The following is a 26,959-nucleotide window of genomic DNA, read 5'->3' on the forward strand; positions in this document are numbered from 1 at the left end:
ATTGGTGAAATAGTTCCCTGAAAATCTATTCTTATATTCAAATCCCCGGCACCCGTCCATGGTTTTGTGTTGTGGGCGTGTGCTTCAACGGTAAAGAAGCCAAACAGGTTGGACCGAACAACACCTGAATGGCCCCTCCTTGAAAACTTGATTGATTTTAAGGCAGTCAATGGAAGCGAATCCATGAAATGTCATCTTCCTTTCGCTTGTTTGGAAAAAATTTTTCGACTCGATTCGAATGCGACCGTCAAGAGGAGCGACAGAAGCTTTAGGGGTGCAACAAGACGCGACATGACGCCGACATTCCTTCGGGGTGAACGAGTGGTGCCGAGTTAGATGACGAAAAGCGTCAAAAGTTGTCTTAGAAGGCTTCATTTGGCTGGAGGGGCTAAGAGGACATGCGTGGGCCACTTTGGAGCGCATGTCTGCTGTTAAACATCTTTTTCACCTTCGGCAACAGTTTGGGTAAGCAAAGAAAGAACAAGTCGACTTTTAATGACGTCATTGATTAGTACAGTAGAAGTATTGAGTTAATTTATTTTGTACAATTTTTTGCTTTATCACCTGAATGATAATGTTTCAGTGCCGTTGACGGCAATAGACGTCCAAACTAGGGAGGGCTGCCAGACCAGATTGGACGTCTATTGCAGTGGTGGTTTTTATTTTTTACGTAACGAAACACTTAACTTTTCAACCTTTATAAAATACAGAGGTAGCTCTACATACAAAGGTAATTTGTTCCAGGACTTTGTAAGTCGAAATGGTCGTATGTCGAGCAGGATTTTCCCATAAGAATACATTATAATTTGGGCTGTCAAAATTATCGCGTTAACGGGCGTTAATTAATTTTTTAAATTAATCACGTTAAAATATTTGACGCACATGCCCCGCTCAAACAGTTTAAAATGACAGCAAAGTGTAATTTCCACTTGTTACTTGTTTTTTGGTGTTTTGCCGCCCTCTGCTGGCGCTTGGGTGCGACTGATTTTATGGGTTTCAGCACCATAATTATTATTGACATCAACAATGGCGAGCTACTAATTTATTTTTCGATTGAAAATTTTACAAACTTTATTAAAACGAAAAAATTAAGAGGGGTTTTAATATCAAATTTCTATAACTTTTACTAACATGTATCTTTTAAGAACTACAAGTCTTGGATCACTTTAACAGAATGTTAACAATGTTAATGCCCACTTGTTGATTTATTGTTCTAATAAACAAATACAATATTTAAGTACAGTATGTTGAATGTATATATCCGTCTTGTGTCTTATATTTTCATTCCAACAATAATTTACAGAAAAAAATATGGCATATTTTGTAGATGGTTTGAATTGCGATTAATTACGATTAATTAATTTTTAAGCTGTGATTAACTCGATTAAAATTTTTAATCGTTTGACAGCCCTAATCATAATTCTATTAATTTGTTCCATACGTGAACAAAATCCTTAAAAAATGTCGCTGTTACTATTGCAAATAGCAGTCAAGCAGAGTAAAACAAAATAAATTATGGATAAAAATTGGAATAATAATATAATAATATTAATAATATCTGTAATAATGTAACGAAGACTGTTCTAATGTGGCGGATGTGTTTTGCCTGGTGTACCTGAACGTACCGCGTGGCTGACTTGACAGAGTGAGAAAGGACATTTTAATTTCACTTTGTTTAGCTGCGGCGGACAGTAGACATGTGTGTTGTGTCGCACAAGTTTTGAAATAAATGATTAAAAACCTGTCAAAGCTGGCCTTTTTTTTGGCGATGTTACAACAATAATGATTGTCATGTTAACTTATAAAGACTGTCAAACGGAGGTCGGAGGAGGACCGTCGAGATGGTAGACATTCTACGGCCGTATTGTCGAGCCAGTTTACAAACAGCACACCAAGCTCATATTTTTCTATCATTTCCATCTTCATTTCAATTGTAAGCCTCACGTTTTTCCTTTTTTTCACCACCTGCACTAACATTCTTGGAACCCATCTTGATTTCTCTCGCATGAAAATCCGTCCATCTTGCAGGAAAACAAAGAAACTGCGGCGCTGTCATAAATCATCGTATTTTGAGCTTGTCGTCGGATGTAGAAACAAATGGCGAGTCAAATTTTACGTCGGATGTCGAAAAGATCGTGTGTTGAAGCGATCGTATGTCGAGGTACCACTGTATTTTCATAAAATTTGGGGATAAAATGTCAACTGACAACTAGTTGAACGACACCTCTTTTATATCTTGAGGGGGGTCTGTATCACTTTCACCGGCACTAGTTAACTTTGAGGAGGGTGGCAGGAAACCTGCCACACAAAAACTACAAATGTGTCGACTGTTTTACTGCATATGTCACTTCCCCCTTTTCCCACTCGTTATGAAGCCGGAAGTCGATGTGAACGCTTTCGCGCAAATTCTGCAAAGGTGGCAGAGCAACAAAATAAGAAAAATGTTTTGTCCGAGGAGATAAAAGAAAAAGTGAGGCTACCAGGATAAAAGGACACTCAAGAATAAATATTGGCTTTCACTTGCTGGCTTACCTGACGAGTTCGGGGGGGATACATTTAATCCATCTGCAGGCGACGCAGTCTTCCTGAAGGCAAAACACTACCGCTTTTCTCCACCTGTGTCGCTAAAATCGACCAAAACTGAAGTTACCTAGTGTTGCTTTAGGTAAAAGTATAGATACAGAGGCAAAAAATTACTTAAGTAAACATATAGATATCTAAGAAACATTTTACTAAAGTGAATTTACAAAATTACTTGCTTTAAAATTTGCTTTGCAAGTAAAAAGAAGTATTTTCTCCCCATGCAAAAATGTGATATACCGTATTGGCCCGAATATAAGACGGTGTTTTTTGCACTGAAATAACACTGAAAAAGAGGGGGTCTTCTTATATTCGCGGTCTAGACATTATACCCATTCACGACACTAGATGGCCCCAGATATCATTGAAGCGATGTTCTGTCATGACAGATCTCAGCTACTCTTTTTAGTTTAACCAGTTTGCATTATTTTATTGAACGCAATCCTTATTCAGATTTGTTTCAAGACTACAGTTACAGTTAGACTTCACATTGATGGTTAATGCAGTTATTGCAATTTTGTTGTTTTATCACAAAAAATTGGTTTATTTACATTTCAAAAACCAGAAGCCATTCATTTAGAAATGTGATTGCACTTTAGTTTACATATTTAAATGTTCAGATATTAGGATTTGAATGAGGCAAAATAACATGCTTTTTCTCTCAAATATATTGTTATAATCATTTGTTTCGGATGTACTGTAATTATTTTCTGTCTAAAAATTAATTTGGTGTTCAAAAAGACTTTTTTCAAACTTGAGTCTTGAAAAATAGGGGGTCGTCTTATAATCTTATATTCGGGCCAATACGGTATATATAACATTTGATTTGATTTGAGCCAATATTCAAAACAACCAGAAAATTGACTGCTCAATTTTTTTAAAAACCGCAGAATGGAAAAACAAGCAATACAATTGACTGCACTGTAAACAGAAGCTTAACAAACCCCCCCCCAAAAAAACTCCAAAATTTAGTTTAAAGCTACATTTGGTAACTTTTAGCGACGCCGGTGGACAAAAGCGGTAGTGTTTTGCCTTATGGAAGACTTCTCATGAGGACCAGCGCACAGTGCCGTGAAATCATCAAGCAATCAAAAATTCATCTCCTGGTCACCTGCAGATGGATTAAACAACAGTTATGTTTCCAGCGGCTGTGTGAAGGATGAATAGTAATGAGGTAATGAATCCAGTTGTAGCTAAAAAATAGCACATGACTGTTAGCGACCGTGTGGTCAAACCCCACCCGAACTTGTCAGCGCTGACGAGTTTGGTTGAGGGGTTGTTGGGGGGCATCACGCCAGCGAGTGTAAGCCGGGCCAATGTTTATTCTGTATATCCTGGTAGCCACCCTTTTTTCCCTCAGCAGACAAAACTTTTTGTCTCTTTTGTTGCTCTGCCATCTTTGCAAAATTCATGCAAAAGCGTTCGCATCGACTTCCGCCTTTATGATGAACGGGGAAAGTGATGTATGCCGTAAAGCAGTCAGCACATTTGTAGTTTTTTTTGTGTGCCAGGGTTCCTGCCACCCTCCTGAAAGTTAGTGCCGTTGAAAGCGATACAGACCCCCTCAAGATATAAAAGAGATATCATTCAACTAATTGTCAGTCAACTTATTATCACAAATGTTATGAAAATATTTTATAAAGGTTGAAAAGTTACCTAGTGTTGCTTTAATGGCAGATTGCAAGCAACTATCAGGTGCCTACTGCCACCTGCTGTACAAGAGTGTGCAGCACCCATCTGCAGGCACACTTCTTTCCATGTTGGTTTTTATTGGTCAATATCTTGTTCACCTGCTTAATCATGCTTGTACTCGTGTTGCTGCCTCTAGTGCTCAATTACAGGATAGTTGCACGGGGCTTATCGATTGCGCCGGAGGCAGGAAAACGAAACTCTCAATTCACAATGAGAAAAACAAACAAAAGTAACGTGTAATGCGGCAATTTGAAAAGTAGTGGAGTAAAAAGTACCACTTCATATTTGTACTCAAATAAAGTACAGATACACAAAAATGTACTTGAGTACAGTAACAAAGTACTTTTACTTCATTACATTCTCCCACTGGTCTACTGCCATCAATGGTAGCCAATGAGTTGATTTTCTCCAGATGAGGAGTGCTTTCTGGGTATTGTGGGCCAGCCACTGCACCTTTCCTGCTTCTACCCGGACGTCATTGCTTCGGACAGTGTTTCGGTGCAGTGGAGGAGGAATCGTGATGAGGCGGTGCGAGGTGACGAGGACAACGAGGCACTCGCTACGGGTAACTTCACGCTAAGGATTCCCATTGTAGACCCCCGAGAGGACAATGCATCTTATAGTGTCGTCGTGACATTGTGGGGAAATCAAAGTGTGGAGGCCTGCACGTTGTGCGTCAGAGTTGCTGGTAAGTTAAAAAATTGGGACTGATTTTTTTGTCAAATATTTATTATATTTTAAAATGTTTTAATTCACGTGTAACAGTGTTGAAATTTTTTTTTTTTAGTTCAAGCTAGGGTAAAAGATTTTGGCGATGAATTGTAAAATATTTTACGTAACATTTGCTAAAATGGTTTTAGTTGTATAAAAATTGGGTACCCATTGTCAATATTTCTATATCATATACAGTGCTTAATTTGTGAATCATAAGGTGCCGGAATGCAAAGTACATATGATCGCAGGACTCGGAACTCGGAGAGTGCAAACGTAGAACGTGGACGAGCGTAGACGGCGCGCGGCCGTTGGCCGAAACGTAGACCGCGGCCCGCCTCCTCCTCGTGTCCTAGAAAATCCCGCGTCGCCGTTGGCCGAAACGTGGACCGCGGCCCGCCTCCTTTTTTCGGCCGCGGCCAATCGGCTCTCCTCGCCTACGACCGCGGACGCCCGTGATTGGCTCCGCGAACGCAGACCGCGGCGGCCCGCCTCCTCCTTACGACGCGCCTGCGGTTGGCCCAAAAGACGAGAGGAGTCTGGCTGCAGCCCGCCTCTCTCAGTACCCTGCGCCGCTCTTCTCAGTACCCATCCCGCAGACAGGAAATGACGCAATACCGCTGCTCTCAGTCCCCTCAGACCGGAAATGTCGTCAACCCTTGCGACGAAAACGTTACGTTATTTCACCTCTCGCGAAGAAAACACGGTAAGTGGCCGCACTGAAAAAAAGTTTTTAAAAGCGTATGCATGTTTAAAAATGTTAAATAGTTAAACAACACTTGCGGTGAAAATATGAAGTGTTTATTCTGAGTTGACAAGACCGTACTTATATCTAGTATTCTTAATGTAATTTAAATAACGTCTTCCTTTACTAACTGCATATGACTTTGCTCTACTTATATTGTTTAATACGTACTGATGAATTCAGCAGCGAATTGGCTAATGCTGCTAATGATTTTACTTTTTTTTTTTCACAATGAACAGTCTTCTTTGTGTAGTTTTCATTATATTGCACTCTTATTTTTCATTATGTACATGCCTGCAATTCGCAGCTCGCTGTTTTTGTTGTTGTATGGTATTGTTGTTTTGCCTTCATTTGTTTTGTCTGGTCCTTTGTAGTTTGAATGTTGTCACATGATCCAAATAGGAGAAGGTTGTAATTTTTTCTTCATATTGTTACTCTGCTTAGCTATATATTTTTTCATTATTATTATTTTTTTTTACTAGCTCCTTGATCACCACCCCATTGGGAAGAAACTAAATCACGACCCCCAAATGGTAGTCTTCCCATGCAGATACAGGGATGTCACACAGATCCAAATGGAAGTAAGTAGCATAAGTAGTAATGTACTTTAGATTTTGGACTGTGCTGAACACTTTTTTTTGATAGACATCGAACACTGTAAAACCCACTGTGCAGACAGGACCAATGGTGACAATATAAGACCATGCCGAGCTTCATGGACGGTTCAAACTCATCCTGCCCAGGAACGGCTGGTATGTTTTTATGTCTGAGACAAATGTTGTGCTCAGTGGAAATCTGGATAGGCTTATTATTCCTTATATTAGTTAACAATTGGACATAATTGATTATTTACTCTTTGTTTATTTAACCAATCAACATTCTCAATAGCTTATGCAAATCTTGAATATAAAGAGGCCAGAAATTGTGTTGATTGTCTAAAAAAAGAAAGTTTGATTGACACGTGCTGACTTTTGGAATGTTGGCCTGAACAATGAAATGGAATCAACTGTGAATTTTTAGGATTTAGTTTCTCTAAAGAACATAATGTCACTTGTACAATTAAGTAAAATGTAACTTTTTGTGTTTGTTTTTTTGCAGATATGAAATGCATATTTATAACTTGTCTAACAAGTAGCTCATTCAAAGGTATAAAAATGTATTTTTTGGCGTGTGTAGGGTATTATTTTAACTATGTAGCCTACAGAATGCTTGTATGGGCTCATGTAGGTGTCTGCGTACGTTTGTATTTATATAACATATGTCCGTGGGTATAGATTATGTATTTTTCAGGGAAGGACCATATTTGTGGCTGACACCTATGTTGTTGCAACATGGTGAAAGCCTACAGGATGTGACCCACACATGCATTTGCCTGTAAGGCTGATTAGTAACAACTACAACTTGGAGCATTGGTTCATTTTCAAAGAACAGTCAAATCATAACAAATTAAATGATCCAAATTCCAATTATTTGTGGGAAGAAAAACAGATCCAATCATGAGATCAGAGAACTATTGTTATCTCCAATGAAATTCAGTATCCATTCATATTGGCATGGCGTTTCCATGATGATCCAGAATAGCCTTGTTTGGTTTTGAAGGTATGTTCCAGTCGATCCTTTTATGTTGCCCCTTCAATTAAAGCAGAATTGCACTCCAGATGATTCATCCATTCATTTGAAGCAAAATTCTAAAATGCCACTCTAAAATTACGAATGTTTTGTTTCAAGGGCGTTGACACGGTCTCAACATTGGTAGGGACGAATATAAAGCAAATAAGGTTGCTCAAAAGTTGGTGGGGACAACTTTAGCATCCTGAAAAGTTGGTCGTGTTATGTCCCTACCGTCCCTATGCAAACCTACGCCATTGTTTTGTTTGCATGAATCATTTAAACCTGACTGGTTGGTGTTCTTATGCATGGAAACACGTTTGTAATTGTTTAACTACTGTATTTAATATAAACCTATATTTTCAATTGCAGAAAACGTTTACAGTCAATCAACAGGGGAACATGGAAAGAGAGGATTGGACGTGAAATAGAGGTATTTGGAAAAGTGTGTATATTCATTGATTCAAAACTTGAAGGAAGTGACTCGGTTAAATTCTTACGTTAAGGTTCTCCGGGACAGCCATAGGGGAAAGACTGTGGCATCTTCACGTTGATGGTAGGTGAGTTTAACTGTCCAATTTTGTCTTCTGTGATATTTGTATTCATTTATCCATTTGTAGTATGCTCTTTGCACTGTTCTGGATGCTCTCTTTGAGTTTAACCATTGTAAAATGAAGTTCACCTAATCATTCAAATTGGGCTACAAAATATCCTTGTCGTTATTCTTTATTTACACTTGTTTTTAATTTTGTTAGACTGATATGCCAACTCTGAGGAAGTGGTGGTGTATATTGCTAGCGGACAATTTCAAACTTGGGTGCATGGTAAGTCTTTGAAACTGTTGATATGGCATTCATAGGAAAGTAGGTGCACAGCACCTTAATTCTTTGTTGGAAAATGTGGAATACTTATTTTTGTATTTTTTCAACTTATGTGAGCCACAGGAAAGAGTTTGCCCTATGGACAGATGAGGCAAAAGCATTACTGCAGGGTTAAGTGCCACCAGTCTATCAGTTACAGAGGTGAAATTTGAATATAATTGCTGAGGTCAGCTTTTAAAGACTTTTTAGTGTCCATTACTCTGACGCACTTTTGAACATGCCCCCCTTTATTCACTGATTTATTTTTAGGAAGAGGTGCAACCACAGCTCCTTCAAGTTAGTGGTGGCCCACTCCAAAAAGATATGGCGGGAAAAAATGGTAAGATTGTTTATATACCTAGTTTAATGCAATGCCTGAAAAGAAAAATCAAGTATAAAATTAACAAAGCATCATTTTTATTTTACTTATGTAATATTCAAATAGCTCTTTTCTTTCTCTTTTCCAATGAACAGTTTTGCTAAAAGGATTGTGCAAGACAGCACAAAAGCCTCGGACAGGGCTGGGGGTGTGGAATCAATGCAGTAGGAGTTCCCAAGCATCCTGCAGATGGAAGAGGATGAGCACGAACTACAATGTCTTGGAGCCATTCAAGTTCTGTTTCAACCATCTGGAAGATGGATTTACCTTTTTTGAGGAGATTGTTGACTAAAGAAAATATCTGGTGTTCTCTCAATAATAATAAAAAATAATAAAACTAAAAAAATAAAGTTTACCACATTAGAACTGGTTGTATTGAGTTCATTTTTCTACACTTATAAATTAGTTGTTTTTTTTCTTTTATCCCAGATGTTAGTTGTAGGTAGTTTTAATTACCTGTGATGAAGGCGGGAGTGCTTGCCGAAAAATGTCAGGTAATTAAAACAACCTACAACTATTGTCTGGGATAAAAGAAAAAAACAACTAACACATGACAACTATTTTGTCATTTCTGTTTGAAATAAAGGTGCCTTTCCTGGAGCAGAAAGTTTAATATAGTTTCTGAATTAGTTAATTAGGATCTTCACCCACATGAATGAATTTAAGTAGCAAAATGAAAGACAAAATTGGTTTGGTTGCAACATTGAGAGAATATTACGTTTTTGATACATTAAATTGTAATGAAGCTATATTAATGTGTCCGTTCATGAAAATGTAAGGATGACAGCAATTTCTAATAATTCTCAATTGGAGTATATTTTACAATTGACAAACTAAAGTACACACTGTGATAGGTCACAGGCGATCTTTCAGTCACTAATTAAACCTTTATTGCAATAGTGTGTATTTTAATTTTGATGTACTGTAACCGTGTTTTTCATTTTGGTAAAATCAGCAGGCTTTGACAAACTGACCGCGCTTAAAGAGTTAATCTCCCGATTTCACCAAATCAATTTAAGGAGCATGGAAATAAATTATTATTTAAATAATAATGAGTGATGCTGAAACCGAAAATAAAAGACGTGCGATAAGAAAAGTAAACTAGTATTTACGTTCGAATGGACGCTAACTATTACGATAAAACCGGAAGCTCGGAGCTCGAGCGCTACTTCATGTTGTCATTTCCGGTCTGAGAGCTGCGATATTGCGTCACTTCCTGTCTGCGGGATGGGTACTGAGAAGAGCGGCGCAGGGTAATGAGAGAGGCGGGCTGCAGCCAGACTCTCTTGCAAAAGACGCAATCGGCGAAAAGACCCACGCGCTCAATCGACAAGCCGAAAAGGTAAATATTGTGTATGAAATTCGCCAAAAACGATGCAAACCGAGTGTTGTTTTTCAATTACCGATTCGAGCTAACGCTAGCTAGGCTAGCTGGTGTGTGGATAAGCCGTGTTGTGCGCGTTGCGCCGCGCTAATAATAATTAGCCGACGCATGTAAAGTTAACGTTCAATGACTCCGTGTGCTATACGTCTTGTATTACTTGTAACTAGTCACAAATTTAACCGATAACTCATTCATTTCACTTCTGTTCAATGCATTTTTTGTTGTGACGTGATCCTCCCTAGTATGATGCCCACACTGTAATTGCTCCCTATTTGGATTACAAAAAAACACTAAACAAAACAGAAATACTGTACTACATAGACGTCATCATTTTGTAAGTGGGCCAATTTTGCATTTTCCCCAATAACTTCGTTTTTATTTGGAATTTGGGAATTATATGAACTCAAGACACCCCTCTCAACATTTTAGCATCTCTGAACATCAAGTCATTTTTCTTTTTCTAATTGCCAGCTAGGAATGGAGGCATCCTCTTCACAACCGACAAAAACGCAATTTTATTATTACCATCATCTAGAATTTTTCCTCCGTGTCATGTCCTGCTTTTGTGTTGACACTTGCCTTTGTGTTTCTCAGTGTACATCAGAAGCGATGACCGGCCACCACGCTTTGCTGCCTAAACTGCGCTTGAGAAGTACATGTACAAACAAGGTATTGTTCTGGATGCCTTTTAAACAAAAAAAAAAAACATCTCCTTCATTTAAAAAATGAATTGAACTATATTATTACTTCTTGTCTGATGTGTTTTTTTTTTTTTTTTTTTTTTTACACCTAACAGGTAGGAAAAACTGCCTTGCCGTCACCGCAGCTCCAACAGGCCAGCAGATCCCCGGCCAGCTCACGGTGACCTTTGGGAAATACAAAGGCAAGACCTTCATGTGGCTTACGGAGGAAGATGTCGGCTATGTCAAGTAGTGAGTATATATAAGAAATTGATAATAGGCAGTGGATTGTGTGTCTTTGTTACCCAAAATAAAAAATGTCGGTTTAAAACAACTACTGCATGCTCTCTTAAAAAGTCTCCTCGATGGCCACGTGAAGGAGAGGCGACGACAGAAGGGAAGGTGCGACACCAAAACTGGGGAGTGGAGGCTGAAGGAGCAGCTTCTACGCTACGTGGATATGTTCCCTCCGGTGTCATGCCACTTGGAGCAGAACATCGACCGGGCCATCTGCGGGCATGGCCGCTTCCGGTCCTTCACGTTCGAGGATATGTGGCAGTTTTATGACTTCTCCAAGCTCATCCGTAACGATCTCCAGGCCGAAAGCGCAGAAGAATGGAAGATGGCCCAGGAAGCCTTCTGCTTTGTGCGTCAGTGGCTACTGATGACGGAGTAGGACATCAATGTCACGTTAAGAGATTTCGATTGTACATCCTCACAAAGGAGGAGGAGGTTAGTAGGTCGATTAAAAAATAACATAATTTCCTTTGCCAGTGTTTTAATGCATTTCAGGGCTTACCCGTGATATTTATTTTTTGTTCTGTAGCGAGCTAAAGGCAAAGTTGCACCAGCTACGCCCCTCACGTCAGCTTGTGCATCAGCATTAGCAGCATTATCAACATGACCTGCTGTAGCAAATACACCATCATCAGCAGCGGCAGTAGCAGCAGCACAACAACAAGCACCACCACCACAAGGTGATGATGAAGACTGGCAATGTAAAATACTACGCGCCTGGGCGCTTTGTGGCCAATCCGCACAGGGTCAAAAAAAATATTCCAAAAAAAAAAAAAAACAAACAAAAACTACACGGTCAAGGCGTCCACGTCCAAAGGACTTTCTGGCAGGTCTTTTGAAAACTTTGTAAATTTTAAGGAGGCGGTCAATGACCTTGTAAAATAAAACACATTGATATGTACTTCATGTCTCAGCTACTTTTTACACACACAAATATGCAGTATGTTCGGCATAGCATATAGTCCTGTATATTGTGCACTTTCCCAATGAGTGCAGACAGAAAATTAAAAACCTAGTCCTTATTTCTCAACACTTCAATATCTGCAAAACACTTGCTTATCATTAAACTTATTTAAGACTCAATACAGGCTGCTTAACTTTTACTGTGTACTATAGCTCCTTTATTGAAATACAAGAAAAAAACTGGAATTTGAGTGTTATAACAAATACATTTAAAGCATAGAGATTGGGAAAAGTCCTAATGCCCTTAATTGAAAGTGGAGAAAAAATAGGCCAAGACAACACAACAGCTAAAACGCAGTAATGATGAAATCTATAATGCTGCGCTTCGGACTACGACGTCACTTGAGGGAAACAACGTCAAACTTTGGTCCCGCCCTCCCGCAGCCTCTGAACAGATGCTCAACCACCCTGCGGAATGGAAAGATGCCAAGACCACCCAGAGGTAACTTGTTACCTGTTGGGCAGAATGACCTCGTGAATGAAAATTTAAAACCTAGTGACTTACTTCTAATGGAATACTAGTTTCTTAACACTTGTATATCTGATTAACACTTGCATATTGCAGTTTGCTATTGGCGTAGTTCAGGAGTCAGCTATCTTATTTATTTCAACATCATCCTTCGTACACTGCTTAGTTTAAATTTATTTTTAGGTAGTAGTAGTGTATATTATTTATTTATGTATTGACATTAATTTATTGTGTGATGCACTGATAGGGTGTTGCTATTTTTAATGTCATTGTACTATTTGAATGACAAAGCCTATTCTATTCTAACATTCAAACAGCCGTATTCAACCGCCTGCTACTACCACAGAAAAGACAACACACACAAATTGACCTAAAATATGAATGAATCAGCTCATCTGTGAATACGTATTTTATATAACAAACAAGGCATTTAGGATTCTTTTACATTGGCCAAAAACACACTTCCTTAAAATAAATTCCTATATGTAATCTTTAAAAAGCTTTGAAATGTCATAAATATTCTTAATTCCAGAATAAATATGGTTCAAAACATTATTTGAAAGCAATTTTTTTTATTTAGGTAAAAAATGAACAACTTTTAGATGTATGTGCTTAATAAGAACAAATGGCAATATTTACTGAAGTAAGTAAGTGGAATAATCTCACATTCATCTGTTAAATAGTCTTTAACGGGCAAAACATGATGGAGAAAATGATTTGACTAGACTATGTGGGCCTAAAGTGCAGTAAGCAACCGGAATTAGTGCTCATTGTTTAAATACACTTTAAACTCATTCATAAACTGTTTTACAAAAAACTCACAGCTGCCACCCTGGAGGGGATGTTCAATTGGAGTGGGTTGGTCACACACAGATTGCAGACCGGAAGGAGTACTGGCCAATCAGAGCAGGGTTGGGGTTCCACCCCACAGTCTGGACTGATGACCAATCAGAGAGGGCGTATTTAATTGTAGGGCAGAATTGATACAAATCAGTCAACGTTTCGCGATTTGAAGACAGAGGCCGCATCGCGCTCGACCTTTGACCCTTGACTCTAAAGTTTGGCCCCGGACCTCAACGTTGAGCGCAGGTGTCGCTAGAGTTCGATTGCACTTCACGTGGGAGGAGGCCCTATGACAGCGCAGGGATGACGAGACGGGCAATTCTTGGGATTTGTTCTGTAAATGAATTTATGCATATTATTATTTAAATTTACACATTTTTTAAAAATGTTTTTATATTATTATTAGAGATGTCCCAATTGATCCGCGTCCCGATCGATCGGGACATCACGTCATTTTCAAAGTATCGGAATCGGCAAAAAAATATCGGTCATGCCTTTTTTTAATATATATATATATATTTTTAATTCAATCGTTTTCTAATTGTATTTAGCGTTATAGACATAATGTGTTACACTCTTCCAGAGTCTTTAGTTTAAGCTTAAGGTAGGGTTATCAAATTTATCGCGTTAACGGCGAGAATTAATATTTTTTACATTTATCACGTTACAATATTTAACGCCATTAAGGCATGCGCTGCACGACCCACTCACGCATTGTCGCGTTCAATCTATAATGGCACCATTTTACCCATACAGTATATAGAGCTAAAAGGCAGCGTGAGATGAGTAGAGAGAATTTTGGCAGCCTTTGGAGACTTTTTAAAAGTGGGTAAATCCTTACAATCCCTCTCCCAACGATTAGAATAATTGTGGGAAGCAGTGTGGGGGAAAAAAGGTAGTAGTTGATCTTTTTCTTAACACCCTATGTTATTTCCCAACGCAGAGAATATATATGAATTGGTACGACAACACACGGCCATGGTTGCACTTCCCATCATGCATTTGGGCAGAAGTTAAATGGCTACAGTATCATTTACTGAAAGCTCAACAAATATAGTAGATGGCAATATTTAGTCACAATATACAAAGTCACATTTATCCTTCAAGAATTACAAGTCTTTCTATCCGTGGATCCCTCTCACCGAAAGAATGGTAATAATGTAAATGCCAGCTTGAGGATTTATTGTCATAATAAACAAATACAGTACTTATGTACTGTATGTTGAATGTATATATTTGTCCAAGTTTTATTCATTTTTTTCTTAATTCATTGCCAAAATGTATATGATCGGGACGAATTATCGGGAATGATTGGAATTGAATCGGGAGCAAAAAAAGCAATCGGATCGGGAAATATCGGGATCGGCAGATACTCAAACTAAAATGATCGGGATCGGATCGGGAGCAAAAAAACATGATCGGAACAACCCTAATTATTATTATTATTATTTTCTATACAAGAGAGGTGCCGGATCTCAAGAGCTGCCGGATCTTGTTCCGGCATGATTCGGCACAAATTAACCCGTTTATATATAATTATATTTTTCCTCACATTCATCATGTGTCAAGTTTTGTATTAATTGTAAAATATATTTTAGGTAATATTTTTAAAAGTTTAATAATTGTCCAAAATTCAGTTACATTTCTTTCCTTTGTTATATATATATATATATATATATATTAGAGCTGTCCCGACTAGTCGACAGTCGACGTCATCGATGACGTAAATCCGTCGACGAGCACAACATCCCGTCGACGGTTAATGAAGGGTTAAAAAAATATATGCGAGGAAAGTTAGAATGTCGGATGCTCTGTTTGCAAGCGGGGAAAGCGGCACAAAGCCAAAAAAAGCGCACCAGAGTGTCCAAAACATTGCCTTATTTCAAAGAAATAAAGGAGAGTACACTCTTCTGTCCTTTCTCTTCAATGCCAAGCTTGGCTGCACGTCGGCCGTGAATAAACACCTCAAGCGCCTTCACGCAGTTTGTAATTTTTTTTCTTTCATTTTTTGTACACCAGAGGGTGCTGTCGCCTTACTAAATAATAATGTTTCATTGACAATGGGCCTATAAGTGCTATTAGTATTGTTCTTAATGTTAATTGAAAGGTTTATTTCATGTTATGGTTTATTTTATGGTATAGAAAATTATATAAGGTTAAAAGGTCATAAATATATACAGTATATACAGTGATTGCACTCAAGGGAGAGATTGTCAATGATAAGGTAATAAATTAAGGTAAAGGCAATTCATATAGGCAATTCATTGATATATAAATAAGGTTTAAAAGGAAAAAGGTGAAAAGTTTTTGTTAATTTCTAATTGTGTTGCTTTATTTGTGTGCACCGTAGCTCTTACAGTGTGTTTACAGCAAGGATGGAATAAAAGTTGTAAACCATCAGTTTAAGAGACCATCTTTTCAATCGGGATGCTACAGTAGTTAATTCTATCAGCATTTGAACTCATTGTTTATTTGTGATTTATTATTGTTATTTACGTGTTTATTTGTACTTTAATAAATAATTTGAGTGTTCCAATATGTTTTTTGTGAATTGATAAGCGTCAACAAAAATTTCATTGCTAAATTGGTAAAAAAAAAAAAATCTAATTATTAGATTAGTCGACTAATCGTAAAAATAGTCGGCTGACTAATCGGGAGAAAATTAGTCGTTTGGGACAGCCCTAATATATATATATATATATATATATATATATATATATATATTTTTTTTTTTTTAATTAATATTTCAAGTTAATTGCTGTTGATATTTTTAAAAATATATAGTAAACTATTTGGAGTATAATTTTCTTTTTTTTCCCCAACTAATAACAAATGTCAAAATGCCCGCGTTTCAATTTGTTAAAAAATATTTAAGTTTTTCAAAATATTTTAACTTTAAACAACTGTCAATAAAGTGCATTTACACTTTTAGTTGTAAAAAGATTAACATTTTCAGATTATTTCCTAGTAAAATAAGTTTAATTACTGTAATTTATTAGATTCACGTTTATTAATTAGCCTTTTTTTTTTTTAAAGTTCAATTTAAAACAATTGTAATGCTGACAGAAATAGTGCGTTCCTAGTTAAAACAACGGCCAACATCTAACCAAACGTATTTTACCAACTGTCATTTCCCTATTGTCAGCTCCGTTCAGCCCTCCCGAACTACAGTGGGAGGCATCATCAGCGAAAGACACCCCGAGCGTTTTCCAGTGCCACTCGAGCGGCGGCTTTCCCGCTCCATCCGTCATCTGGTTAATTGACGGCGTGTCCTTGGAAACCTCCACAGACTCAGCGCAAACCCTCTTGGAGCAGCATCCAGACTCGCACCTCTACGACGTCACCAGCTACCTTACCGTCAACGTGACGGACACCAATGTGTCCTGCGTCATCCGCAACGACGCTATCGACCAGACACTCACCTCCACTACACGTAAGTGACCATGTCATTGTCACCATCTTTCAAAATGTCCTTTTCCTTATTTTTTGTCGTTTCAGACGCGGTATGGCACGGTCCAGTGGTGACCCGAGCATCGGACGCTTTGTGGGTGTTCAGCACCGCCCTTTGCGTGGTGGTGGGCGTCATGGTGGCCGTGGGTTTGGCCTACCAGATCCATTTGGACCGTGTGAGCAAGAAGAAGAAGATGCAACACATGAATAGAAGGAACCGAGGTAAAAATTTGCATTCGGCAAGGCAGTGCAAGTTCATTTGTATAACACAATTCAACACAAGGTAGTTCAAAGTGATTTACGCCACAAAAGAAATACAAATAAAAAAACGAATAAAATGAGACATAAAAGTTTCCTTAAATCAGTTGGAAAGTTAAAAAGCAATTAAAACAGGAATTGGATATGAAAAACAAAACTAATACAACTGGGTATTTGAACAAAAACGAAATTATGAATACGCCGTTTAGAACAATAGTGTTTTCATCCCTGATTTAAAGCGGCTAACTGTTTGAGCACACTTCAGATCTTGAAACTAATTAGTTCCATAAGTGAGGAGCATAATATCTGAATGACTCCAGCTTGGTTCTTGTTCTTGGAACACAAAGCAGACAGTTTCCAGACGGCCTAAGGGGTTTCAATGCTTCGTAGGGGTCAAACAAATCAAGGGTGTATATTGGTACGAGTACATAAAATGTTTTAGACAACAACAGATTTTATAGTCTATTCTTTGACTATAAGTCAATGTAATGATTTCATGTTCGTCGTAATATGGTCCGGTTTCCTTGTACAGTGGACCCTCATGATACGAGCACAACCCATTCCATGACTACCGTAATTTCCCGAATATAACGCGCACTTTTTCCCCCCCAAATCAACTTGTAAAATCATGGTGCGCATTATAAACGGGTACATGGATGGAGACAGAAATACATATATATTACAAATATATATATATATATATATATATATATATATATATATATATATATATATATATATATATATAAACAGATTTTTTTTTGTATTGACACGGTTGAAGAAACAAACGTATGCGGCTACCCGTTGCCGACCATTACGGTACGTGACGTCACCATTTTGTTTCGGTAATACTTCACTCTAATCGCCCGAATGATTTCGTCTGTGTTCAATTCTGCTTTTTTCACTCTTCAGAAAGCACAGAATGTAGTTTCTTGAACTCATTTGAGTCAACGTTTATTGCAGCTCCACAACTCGGACCATAACAAACGTAAGCACACAGACTTCCTGTGTCCGTCAACTATATATGTCCCTCGGGAAACTCAAACCCAAATAACAATAGCTCCTATTGTTACTGTCGTGTTGACAGCGATGAGCTCTCACGGATTTCCGACTTCCGTTCTCACTTTCATTTTACCGTATCAATCCATGGAAGAAACATTTATTAATCATGATGAAACGAGCAAGTTATACAGCAGCCTTTAAAAGAAAGTCACATCTGTTTTGTTTTCTCCTAGATTTAGGTAAGTTGGAGAAGTTGTCAAATCATATTATTACCGTAAATATTGTCAGTTTATGGTAATGTTTTGAAATACCAATGTGCTATGCTTGTGCTGTGTTTCACCAGTCAGTAAAATGACATTTCTGTATCTGTACACGAGCACTGTACATTCTTCTATTTATTGGTGCCAAAATTAGGGTGCGCGTTATAAACGGGTACAATAATTTTCCCTAGATTTTACAAGTAAATTTGGGGTGCACATTATACACGGGTGTGCCTTATGTTCGGGAAATTACGGTAAGCTTGTAACTTGAATGTAGGGCTGCAGGAATCGATTATTTCAGTATTCGATTAATCTATAAACTAGTTAGTAATCGGTAAACTATTATCAAGTTATCAAGTAATCTGATTTGGAATTTTAAAAAATACCTGAGCCTAGCCTCAAACGGTATTTAAAAAAAAAAAAAAAATGAGATCCAAGTACGACAAAAGAACCATTGGCTAACTTGCATAGCAAAAGTTCGCTAGCTTAAATGCTATAAAATGCTAACATCTTTTTTACAATGCTCTTAAATCGTTCAAAGGCATATTACCACAAAAAAAAACAAAAAAAAAACGGATAAATATGGCGGAACACACTCAGGTGTCTTGAAGTTCCGCTCTGAGACCCCCAATTTAGCCAACTTTCAAAATTGTCCAATATGAATGTGTGACACATCATTGGAAAGCTTTAAATCTCAATTTTTGTGGGGGGAGAAAAATTTAGACCAGGAGGGCATTTTAAAAACAAAAAAGTTTTTTAAACAGTAAAACCCTTTCTGGAGGTGAGAACACGCGAGAGCAGAATTACAGACGCCATGACTTTAACGAGTTATTATCGCGTACTTACCTTCTTTGGATCCAAAAGCTCCATGTAGCATGTATGACTGAGTGTCAAGACACAGCTGTGAATGGCCGCAGCTGGATTTTATGGGTGAAACACGGTAAAATAACAAGGGTTGCGATGCAGAAATCGCAGACATCAAGGAGTGGTCTAGATTTTCTTTTTCATATATTGACCCTTTTAAATGTTTTTTTTTTTTTTCCTTTTTTTTTTTGTTTGGATCGATTATTTATCATCTAACATATCGGCGAAAATGCGACAGTAACAAAAAAACAATACAATTAAGCGATAGTTAAGAGGTAGATATCCATAACTTTTATACAGACACCATTTTTTTATTGTGACATAATTTGTTTAAAAGTTTAAAATATGTGAGTGAATAATTTTGTAAAGTGTTTTTTTTTCTTTTTTTGAACGAAATATGAGGCATGAATTAATGATTGTAAGCTAAAAACGACAGACATTTTGAATAAAAAATATAATTGATTAACGTTTTATGACTGGGTTGAAACAAAAGCGGTTGCGCGACGTCTGTAAACGGGGGGTTTCAGGGTAAAACAGGCAAATTAAAAATAGTTTGGGGGCTTAATGCGCCATGAATCTGCTATGGCAGCATATAGACATATTGTACGATCAAACACAACAGTTGTTGTCTTAAAATACAGCAGTTTCTTTTAAAGAGGAGTGCAAGAGCAGAAACTGCTCTTTCAATCTTGTTTGTTTTCCGCCATATACGTATGAACTAAGTTACGAATGCATTAAAAACACATATTAGCTGAAACAAAAACTGACCCATAGACTTCATAATATATTGACGGGGCACGGGGCGGATTAATAGGGGGCCTATCGCCGTCCAAGCTGACCGATTGGAAACGCAGACGAAAAGCTTTTTACGTTGAAAATTCTAGTGAATAAATCAGGCATGAAAATCTCTCACCTTTCGGCGAAATTCGCCGTTTTGAAGTCAAAAAGGATGACCTACGTGAATCGTGTAGATCCGAGGAGAAAAATTTTTAAGGGGGGGGGGGTCGTTTGTAGGCATGTGCCAGTTACCTTCACGGATTACCATGCTATGAAAACGTCGCGGTTACAAAACCACTAAAATTTTCCGTCATACAGTAGTACGTATTCGTTATTTTTCATGTGTCGAAAATGCAGCCAGAATTAGCTTGGCGCGGCAGCGCTTACCCCTTCCCCTGTTTGATGCTGCGTGTGTCAGTGACGCTATTCCAGCAAACCCAAAAACAAGCACTCCAAACGCAAGGCGTAAATTCTTCAATTTATTGATCTCTCAAATCGTGGTAACTGAAATATACCCAATGAGTACATTTAAAACGTTGTACACTCGTATTTTTCCACATGTGAGTAGCTTCAACAGTTTAGCTTCATGAAAAAGTTCGTCAAAAACAAAACACACATTTTCCTTTCAAATTCAATACACAAAGTTACTAAAAACTTACAAAGACGAATGATAGGCAAGGCTTAGTTAGGAGAGCAACTTCATCGAGGTTAATCACAGCCGCTGAGAGAGAAACAAGTTTGTATGCGGCGAGGGAAAAAAAAAAAAAAAGAGCGTCAAAGATCGCTAATTGCGACAGATGATCTTGTACTAAGCACAAATTCACATTCGCTGGAGGAGGTAAAGTATCACTCCCAATTGTTTTTAGATGAATGCATTTGCCAGCATATTGAATTTAGTGAGTAATGGTTTTCGTTTTCATATTTTGTGGTATGACAAAGTTACTGCCGTTCGTTGCAGCTTGCGTTGAACACTGCCGGAGCGTCCGGTGAAAAAATAGCTCCCGTTAAGGTAGCGTCAAGCTTGTGTATTTAACGGTAATATAAAAGCAGTGTTGTCAATAACGCGGTATCGTAATGCGTAACTAATCTGATTACTTTTTTTCAGTAAAGAACAATCTAACGCGTTCATTTTTCTAAATCAGTAATCTGAGTAAAATTACTTTCCTTGATGCCTGTGCGTTACTATTTTGTTATTGCCCCATAATGTGTGTAGAATGAAGAATACTGTAGTCATGGGAGTGACATCACATGTCACATTTTTTAATCGGGGATGGAACAAAAAGGGTCACGTGTATTACCATGATGCGTGAGCACTGGGAGTTTGCGGCCAAAACAACATAGCCTTGCTACCTCGCCAGGATGCAATGAAATAGGCAGGAGATACACTACAAACGGCTGCATTTGCACACTGGAAACACAGCCATTACTTCACATTTTTGTCCAGTAAGGATAACAAAAATATCTCCGTGCGCTGCAAACTTTGCGCTGGCTCAAAAAGACTGTCCACCGCTATAAGCATCCAATTCAAGCACCACTTGGAATTACAGCACAACAGGTAACACGACAGCCAGGACTTTTTGATACTGCTCGTGCTCAATCCTCGGTTCAAGCTCAGTTGTTGTTGAGGGTTTTGAAAGCTTAGGTTTAAAGAAATTCTAAATATCCATCTTGCCTCCTCAGCTGTAGTTTTGGCTAAGCAATGCAAACGGCTGTCTCTAAGGTTCTATAGTCACATGATCTGTTCGAAAAATAATTTGGACCCATTATGAAATACTTTGAAGGATTCCTGTTCATTTTATTCATTTGTGTTGTTTATTTTATTGCTCTAAAACTTTTATAGACAACATTTTAAGGGCCATATTCAATGGTCTTTATTTTAAAGGGGAAGTTCAGAATTTTTTACATTAGGCCTAATCTTTGAGTTAGCCGGGGTTTAATTAGTCATTGGAAATGATTTGAACAAATTCTGTGCAGTTTGACAGTTATATGTTAGTTTCAGGGCTCCGGAGTGGCTAAGCTAGCACGAGTCAATGGTGGTTGAAATCAACTCCTTCAACTAATTAAACCCCCGTTAACTCGAATATTAAGCCTTATGTGAAAAATTAAAATGGTCAAATTCGCCACATGTAGGACGTTTTGCCGACGGCGGACATTTTGGCAGAACGCCGGAACATATTTCCTCCACACCTTTCTCACCTTTTTAACTCCTGACTCATTTTCATGCCTGATAAATGCGTAAATCCTTGAATTCTTTAGATATGGGAGTAAAACGGTCTCAATTATTGGTTAAAAGCAAAAAACTGGCAGTTAGCATTCATTTTATGTAAATATGTCGAATGTGCTGCTAGTCTTTAAGCTACTGTGGCGCCGCCTTATCACCACAAAGAGCTTTTTACGTTGAAAATTCTTGGGAATAAATGCGTAAATCCCTGAATTCTTAATAGATATAGACATAAAACAGCCTTCTTTGTTAAAAGAGCAAAGAACCGGGCAGTTAGCATTTATTTTACGTAAATATGTCGAATGTGCTGCTAGTCTTTAAGCTACTGTGGCGCCGCCTTATCGCCACAAAGAGCTTTTTACGTTAAAAATTCTTGAGTAAATGCTTAAATCCCTGAATTCTTTATAGATATGTACGTATAACAGTCTCGATTCTTGGTTAAAAGCAAAAAAACGGGCAGTTAGCATTTATTTTACGTAAATATTGCAAATTATGACGCCAATGCCATAGCGGTTAATTTCTCCCGTTGATTTTTTTTCCACCAATTGTTTAGTGACAAGTGTTTTCATTGTTAAAATATGTGTCGTTTTGAACATAAGTGTACATGTGTGCTACAGCTTTACAAATTATCAAAAATTAAGGAAGTAAAAAGCTTCAAAAAGCATAATTGCCTTGTTTGCTGTCTGTAAAGCTGAACAACTTAACGTTTAGTGAGGACAGAACACATCATATTAATAAAGTAAAAATTAAGATACTGTGAGATACAATAAGGTACTGTTTATAGGATTAAAAAAAAAAAAACGACTGGAGACAATGTGGCGGACGAGACTCTGGCATCATAAAGTCGAAATCGCGTTAGTCAAGTACGTAGTAACCCAGGGACTACCTGTAATGCACTCTCAAACTTACTGCGTCCAATGGGCGGGACAAATCTGGCCTTTAGCCAATGACTCGTCTCGTTTCGCAGTAGTGGAACAATGAACTCTCAACTCTGAAGATGAGCTTCCACAATGTTTAAGAGACTAAAGTTGTGCGAAAGAATCAAAAGCAAGCCGCATCGTAACCAATGATAAGAAGCTACCGTATTGGCTCGAATATAAGACGGTGTTTTTTGCATTGACATAAGACTGAAAAAGTGGGAGTCATCTTATATTCGGGGTCTAGACATTATACCCATTCACGACGCTAGATGGCGCCAGATATCAATTAAGCGAATGCTGAACTTGAGGAGTAACGTTCTGTCATGACAGATCTCAGCTACTCTCAAGTTGAACTAGTTTGCATTATTTTATTGCAATGTTTTTCCTTATTCAGATTTGTTTCAAGACTACAGTTACTGTTAGACCTCACTTTGTTGGTTAATGCAGCTATTGCAATTTTGTTGTTTTATCACAATAGATTGGTTTATTGACATTTCAAAAACCAGAAGCCATTCATTTACGAATGTGATGAGATTGCACTTTAGTTGACATATTTAAATGTTCAGATTCAGAAGATTTGAATGAGGCAAAATAACATGCTTTTTCTCTCAAATATATTGTTATAATTTGTTTCAGATGTACTGTAATTATTTTCTGTATAAAAATTTGGTGTTCAAAAAGTCTTTTTTCAAACTTGAGTCTTGAAAAAGAGGGGTTTGTCTTAGAATCAGGGCCGTCTTATATTCGGGCCAATACGGTAATTCTGAACAAAAGTTGAGCACGTTGTAGCGCACCTTCAGTCAATGACATGTACACACAACAGTATACACTTGATCACTTTTTTTTTTTTTTTTTTTTGGGGGGGGGGGGGGGGGGAAGTCTTAGAGCAATCGGCTTTGATATAAATGCACCTCCCAGATTGTAGCACTTGAATGCTTGTACTCTTTACAACTATCGATAACACTCTTTCATGTTTTATAATTTTTTTTTTTTTGCTTTGTTTAATTTCTGGGCATTCTTTTTTCTCACCACTTCCTTTAGTCATCATTTTCCTGTGGGACATGGTTAATGTTCACTTGTAATCACAAATGATTCGGATGCACTTACAAAATTTCGGGGACGACTTCATTCAGCCGATGACGCCACTTTTGTGTGCAGGTTACAGGAGACGTCAGTCCACCGAGGAGACAGAAGTGATCACGTTGCAGTCGTTCAACGCCTAAACGAGTGTGTTGTCAGAAAATTTTGTTTTTCTCATTAGCGCCTCCACTGGAAAGTTGGAAAATTGCGCTGACCACAGTTTTAAAAGTAGATGTACATGAGTATTGTGAGAAAATGTGTGAAACACTTTAAAGGACTGAACTGAATAAGAATTGAACAAGAATTTTTGTTGAAGACAAATTTCATAGAAAAGTGCAACTGATTTATGTTAAGTTTTTTGTCCTAAAATGGCATGAAATAATTTTGGGAGGTTTGGAGAAGGAAAAGGTGATGAGTTTGTTTATCGTTGCCCAAAGATTTAATGTTAAACTTAGAATTGTTAACATTTTCACCAACTTTTAAGCTATTAAGATGTTTTTTCCCCAATAAAAAAATGTGTTCTTGATGTGTCTTCACTATTATTGTGCAAGATTCCAGTCATAGTAGGAAAGATTTTTAATAGGGCTGTCAAAATTATCGCGTTAACGGGTGGTAATTAATTTTTTTAATTAAACATGTTAAAATATTTGACGCAATTAACGCACATGCCCCGCTCAAACAGATTAAAATGACAGCACAGTGTTATGTGCACTTGTTACTTGTGTCTTTTGGAGTTTTGTCGCCTTCTGCTGGCGCTTGGGTGCGACTGATTTTATGGTTTTCAGCACCATGAGCATTGTGTAATTATTGACATCAACATCTACTATTTTTTTTTTGATTGAAAATTTTACAAATTTTATTAAAAGGAAAACATTAAGAGGGGTTTTAATATAAAATTTCTATAACTTGTACTAACATTTATCTTTTAAGAACTACAAGTCCTTCTATCCATGGATCGCTTTAAAAAAATGTTAATAATATTCATGCCATCTTGTTGATTTATTGTTATAATAAACAAATGCAGTACTTATGTACAGTATGTTGAATGTATATATCCGTCTTGTGTGTTATCTTTCCATTCCAACAATTTACAGAAAAATATGGCATATTTTATCGATGGTCTGAATTGCGATTAATTACGATTAATTAATTTTTAAGCTGTGATTAACTCGATTAAAAATTTTAATCATTTGACAGCCCTAATTTTTTTTTCGTCTTTATTGCCATATTCCATATTTTGAAGTGTTTTTAAGTTTGTTTGTTTTTTTTCTTTAAATATTAGTATCCATTTTTTGTTTAAATTTGGGTTTTCTGTTCATATAGTAGCAATGTCACCCTCATAAATAAACTAAGACAGAATGTGCTCTTATTGGTCAGTAAACTTGTCTTTTTAACATGTCAGTTTTGTTGTTTGTCAGTTTGCTTTTTTGTACAGGTGGTCTGATTAGCATGTTATTTTCTATTTGATTATTTTGATTGTTAAAAAAAAAAACTTCCCCATTGAAGTGAAAAGAAATGTCGTTAATCCTTCCCCCCAAAAACATGAACAGCTTGTACACTACAAAAATGAATAAATTGGGGCTCTTCCCAGTTATTTTTACCCCATGATGAATAATCAAATATATATATTTTTTTTAATGGGCTTTGGTCAGATTTGTGTTTTCATCTCGTTTTGCTCAGGTATTGTCTGATTTTTGCTAGATTTCGTTTGAAATTCCAAAATCGGTATCCCCTATAGAAATGAATAAAATGCTTTAAATCCATTCCAGCATCACCCCAACAACATCACCTAGCAACAGCTACTGATTATACATTATGCTGAATGTAGTGTTGCACCGACACTATAGCGATATGGCACTAAAATGACGTCATCGATATTGACGAGTACTCAGAAATAACGTGTTGATGCTGTGCTATATGTACTTTTCAAGATAAACTTTCCAACCGCTGGTTGCCCCACCCAAGATGGCTGCCAGCGATGCACGCTGTCATAAAAAAGGAGCGCTTTTCACTCATCCAAAGATACTAGTCTTCTAATTGTGTGGCATCCAAACATCGTTCTGCTGTAAATTTAAAATTAATTTAGCACTAGTAATCGTCCAGTCCGATGGATTCCCACTTCCACTGGACTGGTCCCAATCCAGTGGAAGTGGGAATCCATTGGACTGGACGTCTACTAGAGCTAAACTTGTTTTAATTCGCAGCAGAAGGATAACTGGACATTATCTTGTGGAGGGGACGTAGTACTTAGTACTCAGTATCTATACTAATATTATCAATATTGTTTTATGTACTTTTTTAGTATTTAAGTATTTAAGTATTGCACACTGCAAGGTCTGATGCTGAAATCAGATTTTTTAGTCAAATCTCCAAATTTTGTGTCGACGTTCAGATTGTAAAAACCCTCCCACTTCAAATGGATGTATCGCACAGTCAGTGACAGTCTGACAATGAATTCAGCAGTGTATGACCAAGCCATTATAGCAATTATTGTACATTGAAGTATGCAGTAATTTAGTATTAAGAGAAAAAAATCTTTTTCAAAATGTTAATACAGTATCGTAGGGCTGCAGCTATCGATTATTTTAGTAGTCGATTCATCGATAAACCATAATCGAGTAATCGGATAAGGAACATGAAAAATTAAATGACCTGAGCTGAGCCTCAAACGGTATAAAAAAATAAATAAATGAGGATCTAGGTACAACAAAAGAACAATTGGCTAACTTACATTGCAAAAGTCTGCTAGTTTAAATGCTATAAAATGCTAACTTTTTTACAATGCTCTTAAATGGTTCAGACACATATTCCCACAAAAATATGCTAAATATACCTATAAACTAAATTACGAATGCATTTAAAAAAAAACATTAGCTCAAACAAAATTTTGCTTATGTTGGTCTAAACAGGAAGCAC

At 37.4% G+C, this 26,959-nt stretch overlaps 2 protein-coding genes and 1 long non-coding RNA gene across 11 annotated transcripts in view; 2 read left to right on the forward strand and 1 right to left on the reverse strand.

Annotated features, from left to right (window-relative positions):
- The first annotated feature begins 88 nt into the window (after nt 1–88).
- On the forward strand, nt 89–25,531 carry LOC130919020 (T-lymphocyte activation antigen CD80-like). 2 transcript variants are annotated; one of them, XM_057841388.1, is made up of 5 exons: nt 89–465; nt 4,685–4,960; nt 16,501–16,644; nt 16,710–16,883; nt 24,122–25,531. In XM_057841388.1, the coding sequence occupies exons 1-5, from the start codon at nt 399–401 to the stop codon at nt 24,184–24,186; spliced, it is 726 nt and encodes a 241-aa protein (XP_057697371.1). In that variant the 5' UTR covers nt 89–398; the 3' UTR covers nt 24,187–25,531. The 2 variants fall into 2 exon arrangements, with proteins under 2 accessions (XP_057697371.1, XP_057697370.1); XM_057841387.1 differs by having other exon boundaries at nt 16,357–16,644; nt 24,122–25,528.
- On the forward strand, nt 5,649–9,656 carry LOC130919022 (uncharacterized). 8 transcript variants are annotated; one of them, XR_009063876.1, is made up of 9 exons: nt 5,649–5,689; nt 6,211–6,309; nt 6,374–6,480; nt 7,709–7,769; nt 7,843–7,896; nt 8,092–8,160; nt 8,275–8,383; nt 8,467–8,536; nt 8,671–9,656. It is a non-coding gene; the product is annotated as an uncharacterized LOC130919022 (long non-coding RNA). The 8 variants fall into 8 exon arrangements; XR_009063877.1 differs by lacking the exon at nt 5,649–5,689 and adding an exon at nt 5,840–6,136; XR_009063872.1 differs by lacking the exon at nt 5,649–5,689 and having other exon boundaries at nt 5,839–6,309; nt 8,275–8,358.
- The window catches only part of nit2 (nitrilase family, member 2), a 28,412-nt gene continuing 13,317 nt past the window's right edge, over nt 11,865–26,959 (reverse strand). Inside the window, exon 11 of the mRNA XM_057841390.1 lies at nt 11,865–14,755. The gene's annotated coding sequence lies outside the window, so the exon portion shown is untranslated. The remainder of the gene's footprint in view (nt 14,756–26,959) is intronic.

Source organism: Corythoichthys intestinalis, chromosome 7 (genome assembly GCF_030265065.1).
Source record: "Corythoichthys intestinalis isolate RoL2023-P3 chromosome 7, ASM3026506v1, whole genome shotgun sequence".
Classification (NCBI taxonomy): Eukaryota; Metazoa; Chordata; class Actinopteri; order Syngnathiformes; family Syngnathidae; genus Corythoichthys; species Corythoichthys intestinalis.

Excerpts from the sequence above, each read along its gene's own strand:
- LOC130919020 (XM_057841387.1), top strand. The coding sequence starts at position 399 with ATGCGTGGGCCACTTTGGAGCGCATGTCTGCTGTTAAACATCTTTTTC. Across the intron at positions 466-4,684 it reads CACCTTCGGCAACAGTTTGG|ATGAGGAGTGCTTTCTGGGT; the intron begins GTAAGCAAAGAA and ends GATTTTCTCCAG. Across the intron at positions 16,884-24,121 it reads CATGAATAGAAGGAACCGAG|GTTACAGGAGACGTCAGTCC; the intron begins GTAAAAATTTGC and ends TTTTGTGTGCAG.